This window comes from Paramisgurnus dabryanus, chromosome 16 (genome assembly GCF_030506205.2).
Source record: "Paramisgurnus dabryanus chromosome 16, PD_genome_1.1, whole genome shotgun sequence".
NCBI lineage: Eukaryota > Metazoa > Chordata > Actinopteri > Cypriniformes > Cobitidae > Paramisgurnus > Paramisgurnus dabryanus.
This window is the reverse complement of record NC_133352.1, coordinates 33,050,679-33,073,349: the sequence shown is the minus strand read 5'-3', so window position 1 is coordinate 33,073,349 and position 22,671 is coordinate 33,050,679. Positions and strand designations below refer to the sequence as shown.

The window sequence follows — 22,671 nt, the reverse complement described above, 5'->3', positions numbered from 1 at the left end:
AGAAAGCATTTGAGGATTTTGAAAAAAAAAAATGCATTTGTGTCTAAAATGATTTGCCAAAATTACGACATTATTATTAACTAAAAAGGTGTGCTATAATACTTTTAGCAGGAAAATGTTGACTTGTAATAAAAATACATAGGCAGGAGGTGGCAGTAGGCTCCTCCAGTCAGTCGTCACAGATCAAGAAGAAGAAATGTCACCCTCAAGAGTTTTGCTTCCGGTCTTCTCCTTCCTTTTCCTCTTGCCGCAGTGTGAGAGCTATAGGGGGACTCGGCCCTCCGACAAAATCCAACTCCATCCACCTTTATAGGTGAATCTTTTCTGCACCAAAATGACCGAGCAGATGACAGTAAGGGGTACCCTGAAGGGTCATAGTGGATGGGTCACTCAAATCGCCACCACACCCCAGTTTCCCGACATGATTTTGTCTGCGTCCCGGGGTAAGTGTCCACATAGCCGCGCTGAAACCCCATGAGTATCCGGCTACATTATTCCTTTAGATTTGACAGCAAAATAAAGTTTCAACCCTATTTTGCGTGTTTTGGCTTTACATTTGGCTCTGCATGTAACTCAGTTTGAAGAAAAATAAATGTATACTTCATGCTTCATTAGAATTGTCATGTGTTCATGTCATTTTCCAGTATTCTTGAATGGAAATGGAAACCATCACTAACATTCTGATTTTTATAATGGGGGTGGTTTTAATGGAAATTATGTTGGTCTTCCCTGGTCTATTTGTAGTATGGGAGAAAGTAGAACCCAATTAAATCTTACTGGGATATATGGCTCAATATACACTACGTGAATGAGATCTGTAATAGTTTTAAATGCAAACAGCTGCTGTCAAATAAAATCGTATTTGTTGTCTCTTGCAGACAAGAGTGTCATCATGTGGAAGCTGACCCGTGATGAGACCAACTATGGCATCCCCCAGCGTGCTCTGAAGGGCCATTCTCACTTTGTAAGTGATGTTGTCATCTCATCCGATGGACAGTTTGCCCTGTCTGGCTCCTGGGATGGGACTCTCCGCCTGTGGGATCTGACAACGTAAGATGCTCAGATTCTTTTCCTGTTTAATTAAATTTGTGACGTGCAATGGGTTTCGAATGCTGTTGCACGTTTACTTTTAAGTAGTGATGAAACTTCAATGCCATCTGTATTACTATGATGATAAAGAGGCTGTTTCTGAACTTAATTCGTGTCTTCTTACCCAGTGAATGCGGTTCTGTATGTAAATGAATCCAGAACGATATTGATTTAAAGGGATTATTCACCCAAAAATGAAAAATCTGTCCTTTACTCACTTTTCTGTATACATTTCTTTATGCTGAAGAACACTGAGGAGGAATGTTTTTAACCAAGCCCCATTCACTTTTATAGTAGGACTAAAGAATACTATGTAAGTGAATGGGGCTTACGTTTGGTTGCGAACATTCCTCCAAATATCTTCCTTTGTGTTCATCAGAACAAAGAAATGTATACAGGTTTGTAACAACACGAGAGTGAGTAAATGATGACATAATTTTTCATTTTTGGGTGAGCTATCCCTTTAAATGTTGAAGTGGGTCCAAATGAAACTAAATCTGTTTTTGTCTCGCGCAGCGGCACTACAACCCGCCGTTTTGTCGGACACACCAAGGATGTTCTGAGCGTGGCTTTCTCCGCTGACAACCGCCAGATTGTGTCTGGATCCAGAGACAAAACCATTAAGCTGTGGAACACCCTGGGAGTCTGCAAGTACACCATCCAGGTAAACCATCGGAAGTGCTTTAATATGGAAAAAGGTTGCTTTTCTGCTCATGTCTGGTTCCTTTATGGGATATATTTGGGGAAATGTACCATACAAATTGTGTTTTTTTTTCACAAGCATTTCATTGTAAATCTTTAGTACTTTGTGCCATATCAGAGCCCCTAAATTTGACATCTGACTCGTCCACAGGATGACAGCCACACCGAATGGGTTTCCTGCGTGCGCTTCTCTCCCAACAGCAGCAATCCCATTATTGTGTCCTGTGGCTGGGACAAAATGGTCAAGGTGAGATGGTGAATGCTAATTTTGCTTTGAATTTAGTGTGAAATAACTTTACCCAGTGATTATAAAAATCCACTTTTTATTAATCTGAGCTCTTGGGCTTTGATGACAAGTCCTGCAATTATGATGGGTAGAGGAAACATACATTTTTGATAAATAGAGCTGTGTTATTGTGAATTTGACTGGTTTATGTTTGTTATAGGTATGGAACCTTGCAAATTGCAAACTGAAGACCAACCACATTGGCCACACTGGATACCTCAACACAGTGACCGTGTCTCCTGATGGATCTCTGTGTGCTTCTGGTGGAAAGGTAGTTTGATGATTCAGTTCCCTCCTGTTTTGGTTAAATTGTTATTGATTGTTCATTGTTGAAGAGATGATGAAACTTTAATGCTATCTGCATCTATGTGATGATAAAGAGGCTGTTTCTGAACACAATGAGAGATTTAAATATTTAAAATCTAGTGTTTTTGTAAGCTTTTCCAATTTTAATGTTATTGTATATTCTACTATATGATAGGACGGACAGGCAATGCTGTGGGACCTGAATGAAGGCAAGCACCTCTACACCCTGGATGGTGGTGATACCATCAACGCCCTATGCTTCAGCCCCAACCGGTACTGGCTCTGTGCTGCCACCGGACCCAGCATCAAAATCTGGGTGAGCGTTATCATACCTGAAATGCAGAATGTTTTACAATTAATGAATTGCATATCTAAACATTTAATAGTAACTCAGTGATGAAACTCAAATGCCTTCTGTAGCTCAGTGATGACAAAAGAGGCTGTTTCTGAGATTTTTACACCTAAGCCGTCATGCACCACGCATGCAATGGGCTGTTGATGCAGAACTGACTGTATTCTCCCAAACAGGATCTGGAGGGCAAGATCATTGTTGATGAATTGAGGCAGGACATTATCACCACCAATAGCAAGGCTGAGCCACCTCAGTGCACTTCTCTGGCCTGGTCTGCTGATGGACAGGTATGTTTTCAACCTGTTACACTTACTTATCCCTGGTTAGGTCAGTATGCCCCCCGGTGATTATTCCCAATCACTTAACCATCTGAAATCTCACGATGACAGTCCTGCAAATATGAGGGGGGCAGATAAATGTTTAAAATTAATGTAGGTCCAAAAAGTGCTTGTTTTATAATCCCTGTGCATCTCTATTCTCATTGCAGACTCTATTTGCTGGTTACACTGACAACCTGATCCGAGTGTGGCAGGTGACCATTGGAACCAGATAGAAGTTTTTTCTAATGTCTGAATAAAACCTTTTAAAAGACCTAAAATTGACTTGTGTTCATTTGAATGTGTTTCAAGCAATAACATGACTACAGCCACTAGAGGGCGCTGATGTATTCATCATGAATGGTATCTTAGCAACCTGGTCAACAGACTAGCATAGGCAGAACGCGGTTTGTTAAAGACTGGAAACTTATGAATAATTTTTTATACACTGTAGTTTGGATCATTTGAGAGGCAATCGTGACTACCTAGTTCAGTATTTGCACTTTAAACGTAAAAAAACTGGTCTAATATGGACACTGATAGTCCTGAGAAGATGATGCCTGCGCCTCGTATCTACGTGGAGAGAACTTTGGCTTTAATCAAACCAGACGCCGTCCATAAAGCTGATGAAATTGAGGACATTATTATTCAATCTGGATTCACAATTTTGCAGGTAAAAATAAACTGATACGTAATATTTGTATTAACTATTAGTGTTTATTAATATTTGTAATGAAACTGCGTATGTGAACAAGATACACTGTTAATCCTGTCAACGTGTGGTGCGTGAATATAACTTTTTTATTCATTCAAGAATTTTAAAAGACTTGGAAAAATGTATCATGTACTATTTTGTAACGATATCAAACCGTAATCGATAACTAGAAGGAAAGGGGAAAAATACTTGAACCAAAAATAGGGAAAAATACTAAGAAATGAAATGTAAGCCAGAAGGGATTTATTAGAGGTTAAACATTGAAAGCAATCTTTGACTTTTGAAAGATGTTTTTGTTTTACCCATCATCAAAAAACAAAACGTAAGAATTATAATCGTCCAGAAATATTGACAAGAGGGGCTTCTTTCCCAGGAATTTGCATTTGTGTATAAAGAATTTGCTGAGTAAAATAAAAGTAAATTAATATACTCAATACAATGTTTTGAATTGTGATAAAGGAAATTAATATTAAAAGCGTTTATTCATATTTCAACATGTGTTTTTTCTGAGAGATCCGTACATAAATTATTCCCAAAGGCTTTAACACAAACACATAAAAAAGATGTATAATTGTCTCTTCCATATCACAAAAGGTACACTGAAAAAATATTCATTCAATTTACTCAAATTATTTTAACTTAAGTGGTTGTAAATTTATTTACGTTAAATTTAAACAAAGGTTTTTTTTAATAAATGTAGCTTAAATAAATTGATTGCAACCACTTACCTTAAAAAATGTGAGTAAATTGAATGAATCTTTTTTCAGTGTACATTTTTTTAAATACTTGTGCTCTCAGTGAGTATATTCAAAGTATTGAAAAAAATGTACACTGAAAAAAATGATTAATTCAAGTTACTCACATTTTTTAAGGTAAGTGGCTGCAATCAATGTTTTCTTAAGCTATAAAACAAAAGTTTTTTTTTTTATGTAGCTTAAATAAATTGATTGCAACCACTTAGGTCAAACATTGAATACCTTAAGTAAATTGAATGAATCTTTTTTTTAGTGTACATTTTTCCAATACTTTGAATATGCTCACTGAGATTACAAGGGTAGCATCTATGTAATATTTTAAAGGTGACTTCTTTTATCTTGTTTGATAATAAATATATGTGTGGAAATGACCAAACCATCTTCCAAATAATGTCATAGCATCATTCATTCAAAAGAAGATGCTGGAATACATTTTCTATTTATGAGTCTACTACAGACAAAAAATTATTATTAAAACCCCTTTAACTGTAACATACTCTTTATCTAAAGAAGTAGAGTTTTATTGCAACCACTTACCTTAAAAAATTGAGTAAATTGAATTTTTTTCAGTGTAAATATTTTTCAATACTTGTGCTCTCAATAAGTATATTCAAAGTATTGAAAAAAAGGTACACTGGAAAAAATGATTCATTCAATTTACTCATATTTTTTAAGGTAAGTGGTTGCAATCAATTTATTTAAAATTCTATTTTCTTGTTAAATATAGCTTAAATAAATAGATTGCAACCACTTACCTTGAAGGAATAATTTTTTTCAGTGTACATTTTTGAATATACTCATTGAGAGCACCATTGCAAGGGTAGCATCTTTGTAATATTTTAAAGGTGATGACTTTTATATTGTTTGATAATAAATATTTGTGTGGAAATGACCAATCCATCTTCCAATTAATGTCATAGCATCATTCATTTCAAAGAAGATGCTGGAATACATTTTTTATTTATGAGTCTATGGACAAAAAATTATCAAATCTGTCATCAGAAATCAAAACCCCTACAACTGTAACATACTCTTTATATAAAGAAGTAGAGTTTTATGTTTGTACACCTTTCAAAAGAGTTTTTATACCACTAGGAATTGCATTGAATACAGTAGAAAAGTCTTTTGATGAAATCCCAAAAGCTTTTTTTTTTTTTTTTTAATTCTAAAAAGGAATAAAACTGACCATTGTCATCTATTAACTGATTAACAAAATAAATGTGGTTTGAGGACCATCTCTCTACGTAAAGATAATTTTGTCCTCTGATTTTAGTACAAAGCACATTTGTGAACTGACCCAAAAATAAATACCTTTCTTTGAAAATTATGCCTCACAGTATTTTTTATTTTATCAGTCCCACTTTATTATCAACCAACAGCTTATACATTCACTTCTGTTGTTTTATATCAAATGCACAGCCACAAAGGTTTCCCACTATGGAATGTTTTTTTGGTCTTTTTTAAATTAATTAATTAAATTATAAAATAATTAATTAAATTATAAAATAAAAAATAAAATCGCAAAATATGTCCCAAATTTGAAAATTAAATGCTAAAATAAAAATTAAAACATTATTTCATTTTCATTTTTAACGTGATGAAGCATCATTCCGGCCAAATTAAAAAATAAAATTAAATTGATGATTTGACATTTCATTTTCAATATAATCTTGAGTCAAGACTGACAATATTAAAATAAAAAGGCAAGCTTGAAAAGGAATCTGTAAATAATTTTTTTAAAGGCTTTTTATTCATGCCCAAGCAATAATAGGGACAAAATTAAAATGTAAAGTTCAGTTTTAATTTTATGTTCTGTTTAAATTATTTGTTTTCATTTTCTTTTTCGTTTTCATTTTCATTTTCAACTTGTATGCAAATTCAATGTTAATCAATGGGTGGCGTTTACTTGCTTAAAAAAAAGGGGATTGGCTGAAGCAGCGTTGCCAACTCAGCGACTGTGTTGCTAAAATAGCGACTTTATTGCTACATCTAGCGACTTTTAGGCCCATTTAGACAAACTTAGCGAATGTTTGGATGAATGTTAGCTTCACATCTGTACAGATAGGCTACTGTACGCTTGTACTGGCCCACGAGTGCCGGGTGGCGCTGTCCCGGTGAAATGTGCGTCTGGTGTCTCTGTGCATGGAGCTGGGCAGTGTAGGAGCTGACGCGTGGATGGGATTCGCGTACATTGTTTACATTTCAAAGGAGGAACAAACAATAAAAAGTGGCTGGTCCGCTGTTATATATGATGTGTATTTTCACACATCTGGTCCGGTGAGGCGTCAGTTTAACGAGCTGATACACCGACCAGTCACTTACTTTTAAATGAACATTATCTGTTTATTTAACCTATGTGTTGTCTGTACAAGTATCAGAACTTGCGTCCTCTGTGAAATGCGAGTCTCTCGGAGTCTTCTGTGTACACAACATACAGTTCTTCTGACCATAGCTGAAGCGTGGAAGACGAGCTACGCACATAAGGGCTGTGACAATATCAAAGTAATACTGCATCACTGCTGTAATAAGATGCCAGCTGCGGTGATGTCACGGCCGCAACCTTATAAAGCGCGTCATGCCCAAGTGCTCTGATTTCTTGAACTGTACCAACTCACTCCCTGGATTTAAACCCCTGCGCGAATAACAACATGTTATTTCATGTGCAAGGAGTCCGAGCCACGCGCATATTAAGCTTTCTCATTCAAGGAGAAGCACTGTGCTGGTGATGATAATGACAGCATAATAATAATTTAAAACTATAATGGGCAAACATGACAACTATCGTTATGAAGGCAGGAGCGCGTATACTGACAGCACAACTCGTTATTTGGTTGAATGCTGTGCTTATATCTGGAGCTACTGTAAGCGAATTTCTGAAAGCAATGATTGGAGTATCCATAAGTTTTGCGCAGTTATTTACGTAATGATGCAATTGTCGATTTCGTTTTGTATCCACTTTGAGAAAATCTAATTAAACATACTAACAATAATAACATTAAATAATATTTATTTTCGATATCTTTTGAGTTTAATATCAATTATGGAACAGTTTTTGTCATTGTTTGTAACCCATTTTTTGTACAATAAATTATTAAAAGTTGCAACATGTTTGGAGAAGTGTGTTTCTATTCACGGAGAGTTTACCGAAAATGAATGTCTAAAGAAATAGGAATCAGGTTTTGCACAACTCATCAGAAACAATCTTAAACTCTGCATGTTCTTTCTGCAGGTTTTCAGGTTGTTATTCTATGAAATGTATTGTATAAAATGGGTTATAAACGATGACACAAAAGGTCTATAAATCATTGTATATTCAAAAGATATAAAAAACAAAAGTTAACATATAGAAAAACATATTATTTCACATTGTTATTGCTAATATAATTTGTTGTTTTAATAATATGGGGTGGGTTGTTGTGCTAACAATTCTGTTGCTTCTTCACCACGGTTAAATAAAATCCTGTACGGTCACAGCCCTACTCACAATCAGCGTTACAAATGAGGACCACTTACAAATACCACAAAGGCTGAAGGTCTGCTCTGCCAGTGTGCCCGCTGCAAAAGTAAGTGACTGGTCACTCATGTTCATTTTCATGAAATGCATACAAATAACACGCAGTGTGATTATAGTGCTATATATACGCCAATTTTGCGAGCATATGATACTCCAGTCCTTCACGGATTTTGGCATAATTATGTATTGCACGATAATCACACTGTGCTATGTGTATGCATTTGATGAGAATGGCTGACGCCTCACCGGATCAGATGTGTGAAAATACGCACATATATAACAGCGGACCAGCCACTTTTTATTGTTTGTTCCTCCTTTCAAATGTAAACAATGAACGCGAATCTCATCCACGCGTCAGCTCCTACACTGCCCAGCTCCATGCACAGACGGCACTCGTTGGCCAGTACAAGCGACACAGTAGCCTATCTGTACAGATGTGAAGCTAAGATTCATCCAAACATTCGCTAAGTTTGTCTAAATGGGCCTAAAAGTCGCTAGATGTAGCAATAAAGTCCCTATTTTAGCAACACAGTCGCTGAGTTGGCAACGCAGCGTTAGCCAATCCCCTTTTTTGAGCAAGTAAATAAACGCCACCCACTGATTAACATTAAATTTGCATACAAGTTGAAAATGAAAATGAAAACGAAAAAGAAAATGAAAACAAATAATTTAAAGAGAACATAAAATTAAAACTGAACTTTAAATTTTAATTTTGTCCCAATTATTGCTTGGGTATGAATAAAAACCCTTTTAAAAATGTTTTTACAGATTCCTTTTCAAGCTTGACTTTTTATTTTAATATTGTCAGTCTTGACTCAAGATTATATTGAAAATGAAATGTCAAATCATCAATTTAATTTTCTTTTTTAATTTGGCCGGAATGATGCTTCATCACATTAAAAATGAAAATGAAATAATTTAATATAATGTTTTAATTTTTATTTTAGCATTTGATTTTCAAATTTGGGACATATTTTGCGATTTTATTTTTTATTTTATAATTTAATTAATTATTTTATAATTTAATTAATTAATTTAAAAAAGACCAAAAAAACCTTCCATATCCCACTACACCACATATTTGTATATGGCTTACGTAATTTTCATTTTCAGTAAATAAAAAGTGTTTCTTATGTAACAGAAAAGAAAGCTTCAACTGAGTCCTGAGCAATGCAGTGACTTTTATGCTGAGCATTATGGGAAGCTGTGTTTTCCCCATCTGACAGCCTTCATGAGCTCTGGATCAATTGTTGCTCTCGCACTGGCCAGACACCAGGCTATTGCCACCTGGAAAGCTATAATGGGACCGGCCAACAGCATAAAAGCTAGAGAGACAGATCCTGACTGGTACTTAAAGACAATTTATTTAAATGCAATATCAGCAATATAATGTTCATGAATTAACCAAATTTCTTTATTTTCCTTTCTTGCACTTCTTCCTGCCCCTAAATATTTTGATTATGGGTCATCATCAGTCTTAGAGCGAGATTTGGCACATGTGACCTGCGAAATGCTGTGCATGGTAGTGACTCCTTTTCTGCTGCTGAGAGAGAAATCAGGTTCATGTTTCCCAACTGTGAGTAGAGTTAATCCTGTCCAACAACTTGTCAATCTGTGGTTATCCCATGTATGAGGCCATGTTTCGCACTGAAATACTAAATATTTTGTTTTTACAGAATACTGCTCTTATGTAAAATTAAATAGGCTATATTTTAATTTTGTAGAGTGTAAATCACGACCTCGTGCAGTGGCAAGAATAAGTATGTGAACCTTTAGGGATTTTATAGTTTTCTGAAAAATTTGGCATAAAATGTGATCTGATTTCTGTTTTAGCACACCGGGAGATTGGGCCAGTGCTTTGTCCTCAGTCACTAAAATATGTTTTCTAGAATTTAGTAAAAAATTCTTCTATTGACGTCATTTAACCGGGAAGTAGAGGGCTGTAGTCCAAACCAGCCGTGCGCTGTAGCCTTTGAAATGGGAATTCTATTAAAGAAAATATATCGCTTGGCATTGAACTTTGAGCTTAATAATATTGCAGGTATTATTTATGCTCTAACAGCAACATTACACAACAACTAAAGTTTGAAAAATGGGATATGAAAAAACAGGAAAAAGTCGTGAGGTTTCTCCTACCTTATTAATTTTTTGTGGACACTGTTGCATATGTTGTATATCTATGGTAAAACACGACGAAAGAAATGATGCACAGTTTTGCAGAAGGTAAAACAGATGGAAGCCTTTTTGGTTGGAACACGCAATAACCGTAAACAAAACCATAATAATAACATTTCTGTGCACAGTTAAAGGGATAGTTCACCCAAAAATGAAAATAATGTCATTAATGAAGTAAGACCTCCGTTCATCTTCAGAACACAGTTTAAGATGTTTAAGATTTAGTTTGAGAGCTTGTTGACCCTTCATTGAAAGTCTATGTACGGTATACTGTTCATGTCTAGAAAGGTAATAAAAGCATCATTAAAGTAGTCCATGTGACATCAGTGGGTCGGTTAGAATGTGTTGAAGCATCGAAAATACATTTTGGCCCAAAAATAACAAAAATTACGACTGACTTTATTCAACATTGTCTTCTCTTCCGCAGCTTTTGTGAAGCGCATGCGTGAGACTAAAGTCACGTAACTGCAGTGACTCAGATGACGTGGCTGACGTGCAGCTGTTTTTTTTTTTTTTTTGTGTGCCTGGGCTTCGTTTAAACTCTGAGGGAGATGCACACTGTTTGAAATAAAAAAAACTTTGCAAACATGTCTGAGGATAACACGTTATTCGCGTCACTGCAGTCACGTGACTTTAGTCTCGCGCATATACCTGACCTATTGACCCTGATGAGATTGTGAAAATTCAGAGTTGACATATCAAATTGCTAATTGTCTTAACAAATTATGAATAAAATGTATATGTATACAATTATATTTGATTTTTAAATTATTTTTTTAAATATGTGACAATCTTTTTTTATGGGGACAGTGAAAATTTTGACAGGGCAAGTGAAAACCTGAACCACTGGCCCGTAAGTATAAAATTGTTTTTTGCATTGAGCCCTGTATGGTGGAGGAAACATCATTATTTAGGCGTGGCCAGCTTGCAATTATTGAGGGGAAGATGAATTCCCAAGTATATCGGACAATTCTTCAGGATAATGTGAGAATGCCTGGTGGGCAGGGGCGTCATGCACCATTTTTTTTAAGGGGGCACAGTGTGCAGAGTTCACAGAAATTTGTGCATACACAGACATCAAACGAAATATTATATAGAGCTTTCCGTCTTTTCCATGGCACTTACATTTCTAACAATCTGAGCACCCCTGCCTTCATGTAAAAACCTCCAAAATAAAAGTGTTGACTAACTTTCATATCAAATACTATTCCATTGGAATAATGACATATTGGCATCATGTTTACCTCTGAAACGGCATGTTTTGTTTATTTACGTTTTGTTTAATAACTTGTTTAATTGTGTCATTGATGCATTTTGCACAACAACTGCATTATCCTATGAAATTAATGTAATTTTAAATCCATAAAGTATATAAACAACGAAAATGACATAAGCGATAGCCACGTGATTAATTTTAATGTTCAATAATGATTTTAAAAAAATATGTTTCGATAAAATTATTAGAGTAACGGATTTTTGCATTAAATTTTACCTCATATGTGAGAATGTGTGATTCCGCGCCCCCATGAACTCTGGCGAACTTTGCCGTTGTACCAAGAATATGAATCTAGAAATCTCTACTAATATAACGTCGAGACGGTCACATTTTAAACCATACATTTTCTACAAAGAGGAGGTTACTGCACATTACCTGGGGTTTGGAAATGTTTTGAGCGTTTCTAACACGTTTAAATTCATCAGCAGCAACAGCAAAGCTTGTGTGTGTGTTAAAGTAATGTAACACGATCAAAATGGCAAAAATCTCTGAAAAGTGACAAGGATGCAGCACAGAATTAATAATATTTTGCATATTAAACAAATTAAAAGACAAGTAACCGATTAATGGACACTTCTTCGATTTTGAGGTTGCATGCAAAATCCATTTGGCTCAAAAAACGGAGGGGGCACGTGCCCCCTCAGTTTGAATGAGCATGATGCCTCTGCTGGTGGGTGATGCAACAGGACAACAACCCAAAACACCGTAGCAAGTCCACAACAGAATGGCTTCAGAAAAACAAAATCCGCCTTTTGGAGTGGCCATGTCAGAGCCAAGATCTTAACCCAATAGAGATGCTATGGATTGACTTGAAGAGGGCCATACACATGAGACGTCAAAAGAATATGACAAAACTAAAGCAGTTCTGCCAGGAGCTGAATGGGCTAAAATTCCTCGATGTGCAGGTCTGATCCACAGATACAGGAAGCGTCTGATTGAGGTTATTGCTGCCAAAGGGGGATCAACCAGTTATTAATTCTAAGGGTTCACTTATTTTTTTTCCACTGCCATTTTGAATGTTAAATGAGTGTGTTCAATAAAGAATTTTTTGTGTTATTATTTTAAGACACATTATGTTTGTCAATATCCTTGACTTAGATGAAGATCAGATCACATTTTATGGCATGTGTTCAGAAAACCATAAAATTCCAAAAGGTTCACATACTTTTTCTTGCCACTGTACATGAAGTAACCAGATCAACGCACCATAACAAAAAGAAGTAAAAAGAGTGCAACCAACTTTGTGAAATCTTAGATTATCTGCAATTAATAGGACATAAATGCAAATTACAAGTAAACAAGCCTTTTGTGTTTAGCGATAATCGAACCCATTCCTATTGGTGATGCTGCTAAAGATTACCTTAAACGATATGTCAACCCCACACTTCTTACTGGACTGACAGAGCTGTGCAAGAGGAAACCTGCCGATCCTTTTGTAAGTGTAATTTAACAATACATTTTAAATCAATTGTGCCACTTCCTTACATCTTTGAAATCTTTGTTTTATTCATAAACCATTTCCTCATGCATGCTGTTGTGTTTTTTCTTCTTTACAGACTTGGCTTGCTGACTGGTTAATGGAAAATAATCCCAATAAGCCCAAAGTATCTATTAAAGTAGAAATAAAGGAAACATCGTGAATTACCAACAAGTAGTTAATGTCTGAATGTTCTTCGGTCAACAATAAACTTTTTCTTTTCTGAACTGCTTCATTATAAAATTATAGTTTTATACACAATTTTGACTAAACCCATGGTTATATATGGAGATACCCCTATATTCAGGGCTATTGTAATTCAAATACATGATTTTCCTGTAGCAACATAAATTCAAGTCTTTCTGTTTCTCAGTGGTAGAGCATTACGTTAGTATCACAAAAGGTCATGGGTTTGATCCCAAGGAAGATAAAATGTATGTATTGTAATGCATTGTAAGTCACTTTGGATAAAAGCGTCTACCAAATGCATAAATGGGTCATTATACGGAAATGTCAATTTTTCTGTCCCTAGCCTTTACAGAATTATTACACTTGAAACACCCTTTAGGGTTACAATTTTTATATTTTAAAATGAAACAATATGTTATTTGAACAATTACACCTTCTTGAGTCATCAATGTAGCAATATTTGATTTTTATTAATTAATTAGAATTCCAAGCACCACAGAAGTGCTCGTCCCCACAGTCATGTACAGAGGGAAAATGCTTTATTTTGAGATCTTCCATTTAAAATATAATAATGTGTCCATAACTATCAAATATCTGATGTAAATTACATTAAAAGACAAAATGCTAAATTAATATTATAAAATATATAATGAAAGTAGTGGTCCCCTGGAGTTGTGTCACCTGTATGACCGTTTAACAAAAAAGCTCTATTTAAATAAAAATCATACTGATGACATCACTAGACTTTCTTCTTTCACTTTCCTGGAGATCTAGGAAGAGACGCCCATATAAGTCCACTGTCTCTTTTCAGTTATCAAAAATCTTCTCATTTATCTCATGATTTCATATGAAGCTTTTAGTTTAAGTCACGGGTATGACCTCCTTTATTGTTTGGGAATTGCAAAAAAATAGAATACAAATTGATTAAACTACGTAATTTAGTGAATATACAATGATTGACAACATGTGGTTTGATACTTTGCAGCAGAAATTTTGTAAAATGCAGTTTTCATGAAAATTGTCACTGGTGTTACTGTCACTGGTGTTACCTTCCTGTTACCAGTGACTGGTGATTTGTTGTGTCACTGGTGTCACTGTGTTTTTTTTCTTTCACATTTAATAAAATCTTTCACATGTAACATGATGATAAATTTGAATTCATCAATTCTGCTACACTTAAAAAATAAGCTTTAAAGCTGAAAAAAAGTAAAAATAATATATCATAAACACCTTTAATATTGCTAAAGAAGTAAGGGAACACCAGTGACAAAAAAGGTCTATGCAGTCTTAAAGTACATGCACACAAAAAATAAAAAATCGTTAAGCTGTCATTTATGTTTACTTATAAAGTCAAAGAGTAATCCAATAATGTGGTCTAAGTTTAAATTTTAGAAAAATAAATACATTTTAAGACATCTTGCCATACCAAAAGTGGACGTTTCTGTAGAATGACCCAAATGTAGTATAAATGTAATGTTAATTAGGGGGTTATACAAAATAAAAAAATATATATATTATTAAGCCACTAATTGCATAGTAGGCCTATTTAACATATCCCAAAAAAAATTCTTCCCACAATCGTTGTATGAAATAAAAAACTGAATGGGTTACGACGCTTTTTTTAAAAATACAAAACGAATGTAATGATTAAAACGCATGTAGCTACTTAAACTCAAACTTTAATCACATTGTACCTATTAAATGTCATAAATCTGGCTGTTTCTTACATAACCTTATCAGTCTGTCGACTCTATAAATCTACAATTTTTACATCTTTATACAAAAGGCCGATAACTTGTTTGGAAACCGAACAGGAACAAAGAGTTCTCCCCCCACTCGACACTGAGGTTCAGAAGAAGCGCGTTTGGGGGAGGATTTCTGTGACGTATGAAGGACGTATTTGATTGGTCGCCGGGATGATAGTCATATCAAGACACCCAATCAAATATCCCCATACCAAAACGTCTTTATCTTCCACCCAGTAATATTAAATCAACCGCTGGTCGGCGCAATAAGGAAGGGCCCACACCGGAGAAAGCGTTCCACCGTGAATTTTCCACACATTTTGCTGCTTTTACGGTAAAGTATTTACAATCAAATAATTCATTTGCTATCTTCTTCTTGTGTGTTTTATTACAGTGAGATTTATACTTAATCGCGTGTGCTGTTTAAAGAGTAATGCTACAAACGTTTAAACGAAATTACGTAACGTTAAGGGGAAAGAAGCGGCATGGGCTAACTAACGTTACGAGCAACGCACGAGCTTTGTACAGTGCCGTGCGCTATGTTGTATTCATTTTCTCTAAATATTATTTTATTTAAACAACCGTGCGACGCGATCCGTTGTTTTAATAACGAAATACCCTCCGTTAACGTGTTTACATGCTTGTGGCGTATGCGAATGTAGGTGCCGCTTTTCAAAATGGTGGGGCGCATATGAACAACCCGTCGCCTTACATAAGGCTCCTCTTCCATTGCTAACCATCTCTAATTCTCCGCAGTTTTAGATTTTCAAGTTAAACTACCATCATGTCAGACGCCGAACAGCAGTATATGGAGACGACTGAAAACGGACACGAGGGCGAGGATGATCTAAATGGAGCCGGGCAATACGACGAGGCGGGGGACAACGGGCAGGCCGGAGCGCAGGGAGACGCCGGTGCCGACGAATCCGGGAATGGCGACGACCCGCAGAATGGAGGCTCGGACGGCGGGCAGATCGATGCAAGCAAAGGAGAAGAAGATGCGGGGTATGTTTGAAACGTTATTGTTTTTCATGCACGGACATGAAAGCCTTTGTTCTTTTTTGTCTTTGTTGGCGCCATGTGTCGGTCGAAGGGGGATGGGCGCATTGAACATGAAATGGATTATTAAATCATACAGTGTGGTTGTACATCTCAATTAAGATTTTGGAGGCGAAAATGTGTTTTTTAAGTAAGCCTCGACATGGTTTAGATACGCGTTTACAGGTGTTTGTTAAAATGATGTACTTTTGTGGGAAATAAAATTGGAATTGTGAAATCCGTTCTACCACGCCCCCTCCTGGCCATACACGGCGTTTACACGTTTTCTACTCGATTTCCTCAGAAAAATGTTCGTCGGTGGGCTCAGCTGGGACACTAGTAAAAAGGATCTTAAAGACTACTTCTCTAAATTTGGAGAGGTTACAGACTGCACCATCAAAATGGACCCCAACACTGGAAGATCGAGGGGATTCGGGTTTATTCTTTTCAAAGAATCAGCTAGTGTAGATAAGGTAAGTTTTCACATTTCCAAAAGTCCTATGCGGTGCTATCAACCTGTACTTTTGATTTAGTTTGTTTGTGTGCCATTGAAATTAAACCCACTAGGGTTTGCGTTACTAAAACAACCCTTTACCACTGAAAACTCTTGTTTTTTGCAGGTTTTAGCACAAAGTGAGCACAGATTGGATGGACGGCAGATCGACCCTAAGAAAGCAATGGCTATGAAGAAAGAACCAGTGAAGAAGATCTTTGTTGGTGGTTTGAATCCTGAAACTACAGAAGAGAGGATTCGAGAGTATTTTGGTGCCTTTGGAGAGGTATATATAACTTGATGTTTTAGTTCTTTGTTCCTATTGGTTCCAGAATGTGTTTCTACACATTTAACATTTTGTTTGGTCTTTAGTTTTGTGTGAATTAAATTCGTTTTAGCATTTTAGTCTTTGGTGCACGTTTGTTAACACAATTTTTATTTTTTTGTCACCGAAGATCGAGACCATTGAGCTTCCAATGGATCCAAAGACAAATAAGAGGAGAGGATTTGTCTTCATCACATTTAAGGAAGAAGAAGCCGTCAAGAAAGTTCTCGAGAAGAAATATCACAACGTCAGTGGAACCAAGGACACAAATGGAAAAGAAGGCCTTGTGAGTTTTCATGATCTTCAGATGTGCCCTCCTGTTATATATTTCCTGATGTAGCTCCATGCATTTGTGTACATATTAGTAGTGGTCGTTTTGTTCATTTATTGTTGGTTTAACTCAATCCTGTCTTCGTTTTGTGCCAGTGTGAGATTAAGATTGCACAACCCAAGGAGGTGTACCAGCAGCAGCAGTATGGAAGTCGATTTGGAGGCAGAGGAAGGGGGCGTGGAGGTTAGTTCTCCTCAATCCTTGTTACTTTCCTCTTAGTTTTTTTTACCCGCCACTCAAAATCTAACCAGCAGTAGTATGTTTAATTTAAGGTTGTGTCACATTAGTTGACTTGCTCAATTCTAAAGGGCACATATTATACAATATCCACTTTTACAAGGTGTCTGGACATAAATGTGTGTTGGCACAACAATCCCATTTTAATTTCAGTTAAACCAAAGCAGTCTCATTAGACATGCTGTTTTGATTCTATTGTTAATGTGACATCACACTGATGAATCTCTGCCCATGGCCACTGTCTAACTGGATAATTTTACCCAAAAGCTTTTTTAGCATGATAATGTGGCTAAAAATACTAATCTCTCAGTTAAAATAGATCTGATTCCTGTGAATTGTCTGAAAGTGCTCACTATCTGTTGATAAGGTAGTAAGGAGCTGTAGCTCATTTACATGTAAAGGTACAGACATGAAAATGGCGCTTTTTGCTCCCACCTAAATATTGGACATGCTATAGCAAATTATCTGTGGGGTATTTTGAGCTGAAACTTGACAGACATTGTGTTACATCTTGTAATAATGGGCTTAATATGTGCCCTTCAAATGATATTATGCCCTTGCACACCCAGCGTGCGAGCGATTTGACTGATGTAATAAATTTAAAACCATTTTGACGCCTCAAGGCTTGATTTGAGTACAAGTGTACAAATGTCAGCTACTGATGCATGCATGTCTAAAATGTGTTTTTTTTTTTTTTTATAGGTCAAGGTCAGAACTGGAATCAGGGCTACAATAACTACTGGAATCAAGGCTACGGCAACCAAGGCTACGGCTACGGTGGGCAGCAGGGTTACGGTGGATACGGCGGCTACGGCAACTACGATTACTCGGCGGGTTACTACGGCTACGGCGGCGGATATGACTACAGTAAGCGATGATTGCCCGTGGGTTCCCCCCACACACCCTGTTCCCCATCTCGTCCCCATTGGGTTCTTGTGAATACAGGGGAATTCAAAATCGTTTTTCTGCTTTTCTCTTACCCCCATAGACCAGGGAAATACAAGCTATGGAAAAACTCCAAGACGTGGGGCTCACCAGAGTAGCTACAAGCCATACTGATCATGTGTAGTGCAGGTATGCATTTTTCCCACCATTTCATGGTAAGGTTAATTTGGTTGTCGATTTACTTACCATGCTTGTTAAAATGCAGTTCATCTCCATTTACCCATCCGATAAGGCAGGCAGAGCGTCCGTTTGAGACTAGGACTGAAATCTGTAGATAACTAACAAACACTGATCCAGTAGGGTTGTAGTGGTGTGATAGGCCCCATCTCTTCATTTCATTTTAACAAAATGCTTTGTACTTGTGGATTTAAAGGACTAAATCACGTTTCTGTGTGTTTTTGTTTTTTTAAGGTCGTAAAGCTACAGATCCAGAAGCAGCGGTCTGGTCGCAGTGAACATTGGGGTCTTTTACTTTTGGAAGTTGGCAGAGTCTGGACTTCTGCTTCATTTTGTACAGAAAACAAAGAACTGGGGGGAGCAAACGTCACATCACTTTTGTTTTATCATTTTTTTTTGTCCTTTTTACATTTCCAGAGATGGAAGTGTTATTTTTTTACTGTACTTTTTGGTACCTTTGAATCTAATGTATTGTATGGTTGTATTTTACATCTTGGCTGTGTGTACCACATCTAGACTCGAATATCCTCAAATTGATTTCATAATAAAAGTTTTGGTTAATTTTTCTTTGGTGTTTCTAGATTATATATTTTCTTTTCTGTTTGCCACCTGTACTCTGTGTTGCAATGTTGCATGGCTTAAAGGTAAAATGGAAAGGGATATTTTTTCTTTTTTCTTTTTTTTTGATTGTATGCTTGTCCTGTTAGTGGCAAGTTCTTAGCAAGTTTTGGTGACTTTTCTCTACTGCTTTTAAGAAAAATTTTCTCCCGTCTTGTTAGATATTTAAAAGTGGCTTTAATAGTGAATAAACTATTACCTCAGAGCATAAACAGGTAACTGTAACAGGATTCTTTCTCGAAACACTGGAAATGCATTCCTCCAGTGTCTTGGACAAATTTCAAGAAATAAACATGATTTTTAAGATGTCTTGTATGTTTATTGCTTTTCAATTATAAAACGGTTACTGTGCATTGGTGTTAAAAAATAGTATTTCTGCACCATCAAACACTATGTATTTATATCTTTAGCAATAACCTAAATCGTAAGTTCTAACAGTGTGTGTGTATGTATGTGTGTATATATATATATATATATATATAGGTCAACTAGGCTTAAGGTTGAAATGGGTTTGGTCAGAATTTACACCTGGCACCGGTTACATGGGGCTATTTGTATCCAGAGTTGACCGAAATATTTGTGCTGGAACACCGCCTAGAGAACATGCATGGGTTCACATCTTGTGCCAAACTTAACATGAGATGAAGATACTTTAGTGTAGGCTTTTTCTGTTGTGCCATTGGCAGCATAATTTTAAACAATTTGTTATTTCTGAGCTGATACTGAGAATTTTAAACCAACTGCAAAATATTTTTTTGCTATACCTTGTTAAATTAACTTTACCTCACAAAATAAAAGTGGCCAAATTCTGACATTGTTACAGTTCACTCAAACAGATTAAACTCATCTAAGGGTAGTTATGGGATAACGAAGCTTGGAATCGATCAGTTGGTTCGCAAAATGGCTAGAGGGATATAGCTACGGTCAAATATCGCGAGATGTTGGGTTTGAGTAGGATCAGGATGAAAACAATGCACATCCGGTGAGATTTCAGATGGCTAGAAGGATAAAGCTACGGCCAACTCTCGCGATATGTTGGGGTTGTGGTAGGATTAAAATGAAAACAGCGCCCATCCGGCGAGATTTAAAATGGCTGGAGGGATACAGCTCCGGCCAACTCTCGCGAGATGTTGGGTTTGGGGGTGGGATCAGGACATAGACAGTAAAAGAAATGGACACAGCGACCCCGTTGGATTCAGTGAAGTGAAGCCATTTAGAAGCTCACACTTCCGGGGGGTCGAGCGTACTGCGCAGACTCAAACTGAGCTTGGTGACGTGGGCAACCTGTCTGAGAATTGTAAGTCTTCTAATAGCTGTGCCAAGAGAAATCTGAATCACCCACCGAATCTTGCAGAAACGGCGAGCGTGAACAGGAGTACATTTTGTATTAAGTATATTTACTATTCTGATTAATTACTTTGTCGTTTTGCATAGTATTTATTTATTTTAAAGTTTAACGCCAGTACGCCATGTTCTACATGCGCTTCTCCTCCTGTCCATACGGTAATTTCTCTACTGTGCGACAGAGAGTCGCGTGGTTATGACGCAATCGTTAGCATAGTTTTACTAAAACTGCTTCTACTGGGCCATAACGTAAGATACAAGGTAATGGAGCCTTTTATACATTTTCGTGTTTCTTTAGAAATAATTGATGCACAAATTGAGTCTTTAAACGCCTCAGATGTAAAGTTATTCACTGTCAAAGTGACGCCAAAATGAATGGGAGTCAATGGAATGCTAAGAGCAGGTGGGGGTCCGCTAGCTAATGGCCGTGCCCAGGGCTGCTTCAATAAAATATTAAACCCTGCCCCCCTGGATCAGGATGAAAACAGCGCCCATCCGGCGAGATAGCTGTATTCCTTCTAGCCACAACTGTTTCTAAGCGTTCGAAACACCATACACGCTTGCGACACCTACTGGCCAAAAAAATAGTGTAAGATCTAGACGCAAATATAGACGGTTTCATCGGACGCACGTGATACACGTCTGGATCCGAACTTTACTTCCGGTTTCGTTTTTTAAATGGTCTGACTAGTTGCTAAACTGATATCTTGAACAAATACCTCCTCGAAAATAACAAATATTTTGGTTTCCTATATAATCTATGTGTTGTTTTTTTGCTTGTTATATTAATAAACTACGTTTAAAGAACTTTGTTGTTGTTTATTCTTAGCGGAGCTTACCGGAAGTTACGTGAGGACCGCGACAGCTGCTTGTTTATGTTGTTACTGCTGAAACGGTCTATATTCAGAACAGAATGCTTTTTCAATATAATTTACAAATCATTAAATACCATTAAATATAAGTGTTATTGTGGTATGTCAGGTGATGATAACAGCAATATTGTTTTCCAAATCGACATTTGCCTTTTTTATTTCACTAATCTTCCAATAAATTTAATATCCACGTTATCCACCAACTGTATAACCCACATTGGCCTTGGCTTGTTTGTTTAATGTCAGGTTATTAACAGGCATACTGATCTGAAGAGGGCATCAAAAATCAGTACAAACACAACCAGCGCATTTAAAAGCAACATTTCACAAGACTTTTTGAAGATGTAAAATAAATCTTTGGTGTCTCCAAAAATATGTCAATTTTTGCTCAAAATATCATATAATTTATTATAGCATGTAAAAATGTCCATTTTGTAGGTGTGAGCAAAAATGTGCTGTTTTTGGGTGTGTCCCTTTAAACGCAAATGAGCTGATCTCTGCACTCTGCGCCGTGGTTGGATAGTGCAGATTAAGGGGCGGTATTATCCCCTTCTGACATTACAAGGGGAGCCAAATTTCAGTTAGCTATTTTTTCACATGCTTGTTTTGAGATCAACATCATTTAGTGGCGGCATCGGAGTTTTGAAACATTTCGAAACAGTAATGACGTAACAAAGCCTTGTTTGCTAAAATCACGTGACTCAATGCACGCTCCGAACTAATAATTCAAAACAAAAGATTTCCAAAAAAAAAAAAAAAAAAAATGAAATTAGGCATCAAACAAAAATGGAGGATGAATAATGAAAAATTAAAATCAAACCGTGTTTAACAAAACTGTTTATATATATATATATACTAGTCAACATTTGAAGTGGATCAAAAAAGTTTATCAAAGTTGTCCAGAGACAAGAATGGGTATTAGGGATTGGTTTTATGTCAACTTTTTTGAATGGTTTTGATCCACTTCGAATGTTGACTAGTGTATATATATATATATATCTTTGTAATGTAACCATCACAACAAAGAATGTAAATCCAGATTTTATTTGATACCAACTGAGGGGTCTTCATTTCTATCCATTAGTGATAGTTCACCCAAAAATGAAAATCATGTCATCATTTTCTTAACATGTTGTTTTAAACCTGTATGAATGTATTATTTCTGATGAACACAAAATAAGATATTTTGGTAAATAATGTAAGTACACAGCTGATGGTAACCATGGACTTCCATAGTAAGGAAAACAAATAATATGGAAGTATTGTAAAAAATAATGAAGAAGATATTTTGGTAAATGATAAGCACACAATTGATGGTTCCCATTCAATTTCGTATTTGTTTTTTTCTACCATGGAAGTCAATGGTTACACATCTGCTGTGTGTTTAACATAA

At 36.3% G+C, this 22,671-nt stretch overlaps 3 protein-coding genes across 4 annotated transcripts; all 3 read left to right on the top strand.

The window, feature by feature from the left end:
• Positions 1-232: 232 nt before the first annotated feature.
• rack1 (receptor for activated C kinase 1) lies at positions 233-3,333 on the top strand. The gene is made up of 8 exons (XM_065263856.2): positions 233-443; positions 879-1,050; positions 1,606-1,753; positions 1,943-2,038; positions 2,238-2,348; positions 2,559-2,699; positions 2,912-3,022; positions 3,223-3,333. The coding sequence occupies exons 1-8, from the start codon at positions 335-337 to the stop codon at positions 3,286-3,288; spliced, it is 954 nt and encodes a 317-aa protein (XP_065119928.1). The 5' UTR covers positions 233-334; the 3' UTR covers positions 3,289-3,333.
• Positions 3,334-3,346: 13 nt separating this feature from the next.
• nme5 (NME/NM23 family member 5) lies at positions 3,347-13,699 on the top strand. Its single transcript, XM_065263857.2, has 5 exons — positions 3,347-3,725; positions 9,178-9,383; positions 9,512-9,612; positions 12,804-12,922; positions 13,044-13,699. The coding sequence occupies exons 1-5, from the start codon at positions 3,582-3,584 to the stop codon at positions 13,125-13,127; spliced, it is 654 nt and encodes a 217-aa protein (XP_065119929.2). The 5' UTR covers positions 3,347-3,581; the 3' UTR covers positions 13,128-13,699.
• A 1,404-nt stretch (positions 13,700-15,103) lies between these two features.
• On the top strand, positions 15,104-19,368 carry hnrnpaba (heterogeneous nuclear ribonucleoprotein A/Ba). Of its 2 annotated transcripts, XM_065263860.2 has the most exons (9): positions 15,104-15,232; positions 15,655-15,903; positions 16,241-16,409; positions 16,557-16,715; positions 16,885-17,040; positions 17,181-17,268; positions 18,025-18,189; positions 18,311-18,396; positions 18,679-19,368. In XM_065263860.2, the coding sequence occupies exons 2-8, from the start codon at positions 15,683-15,685 to the stop codon at positions 18,379-18,381; spliced, it is 1,029 nt and encodes a 342-aa protein (XP_065119932.2). In that variant the 5' UTR covers positions 15,104-15,232; positions 15,655-15,682; the 3' UTR covers positions 18,382-18,396; positions 18,679-19,368. The 2 variants fall into 2 exon arrangements, with proteins under 2 accessions (XP_065119932.2, XP_065119933.2); XM_065263861.2 differs by lacking the exon at positions 18,311-18,396.
• The last annotated feature ends 3,303 nt before the right edge of the window (positions 19,369-22,671 follow it).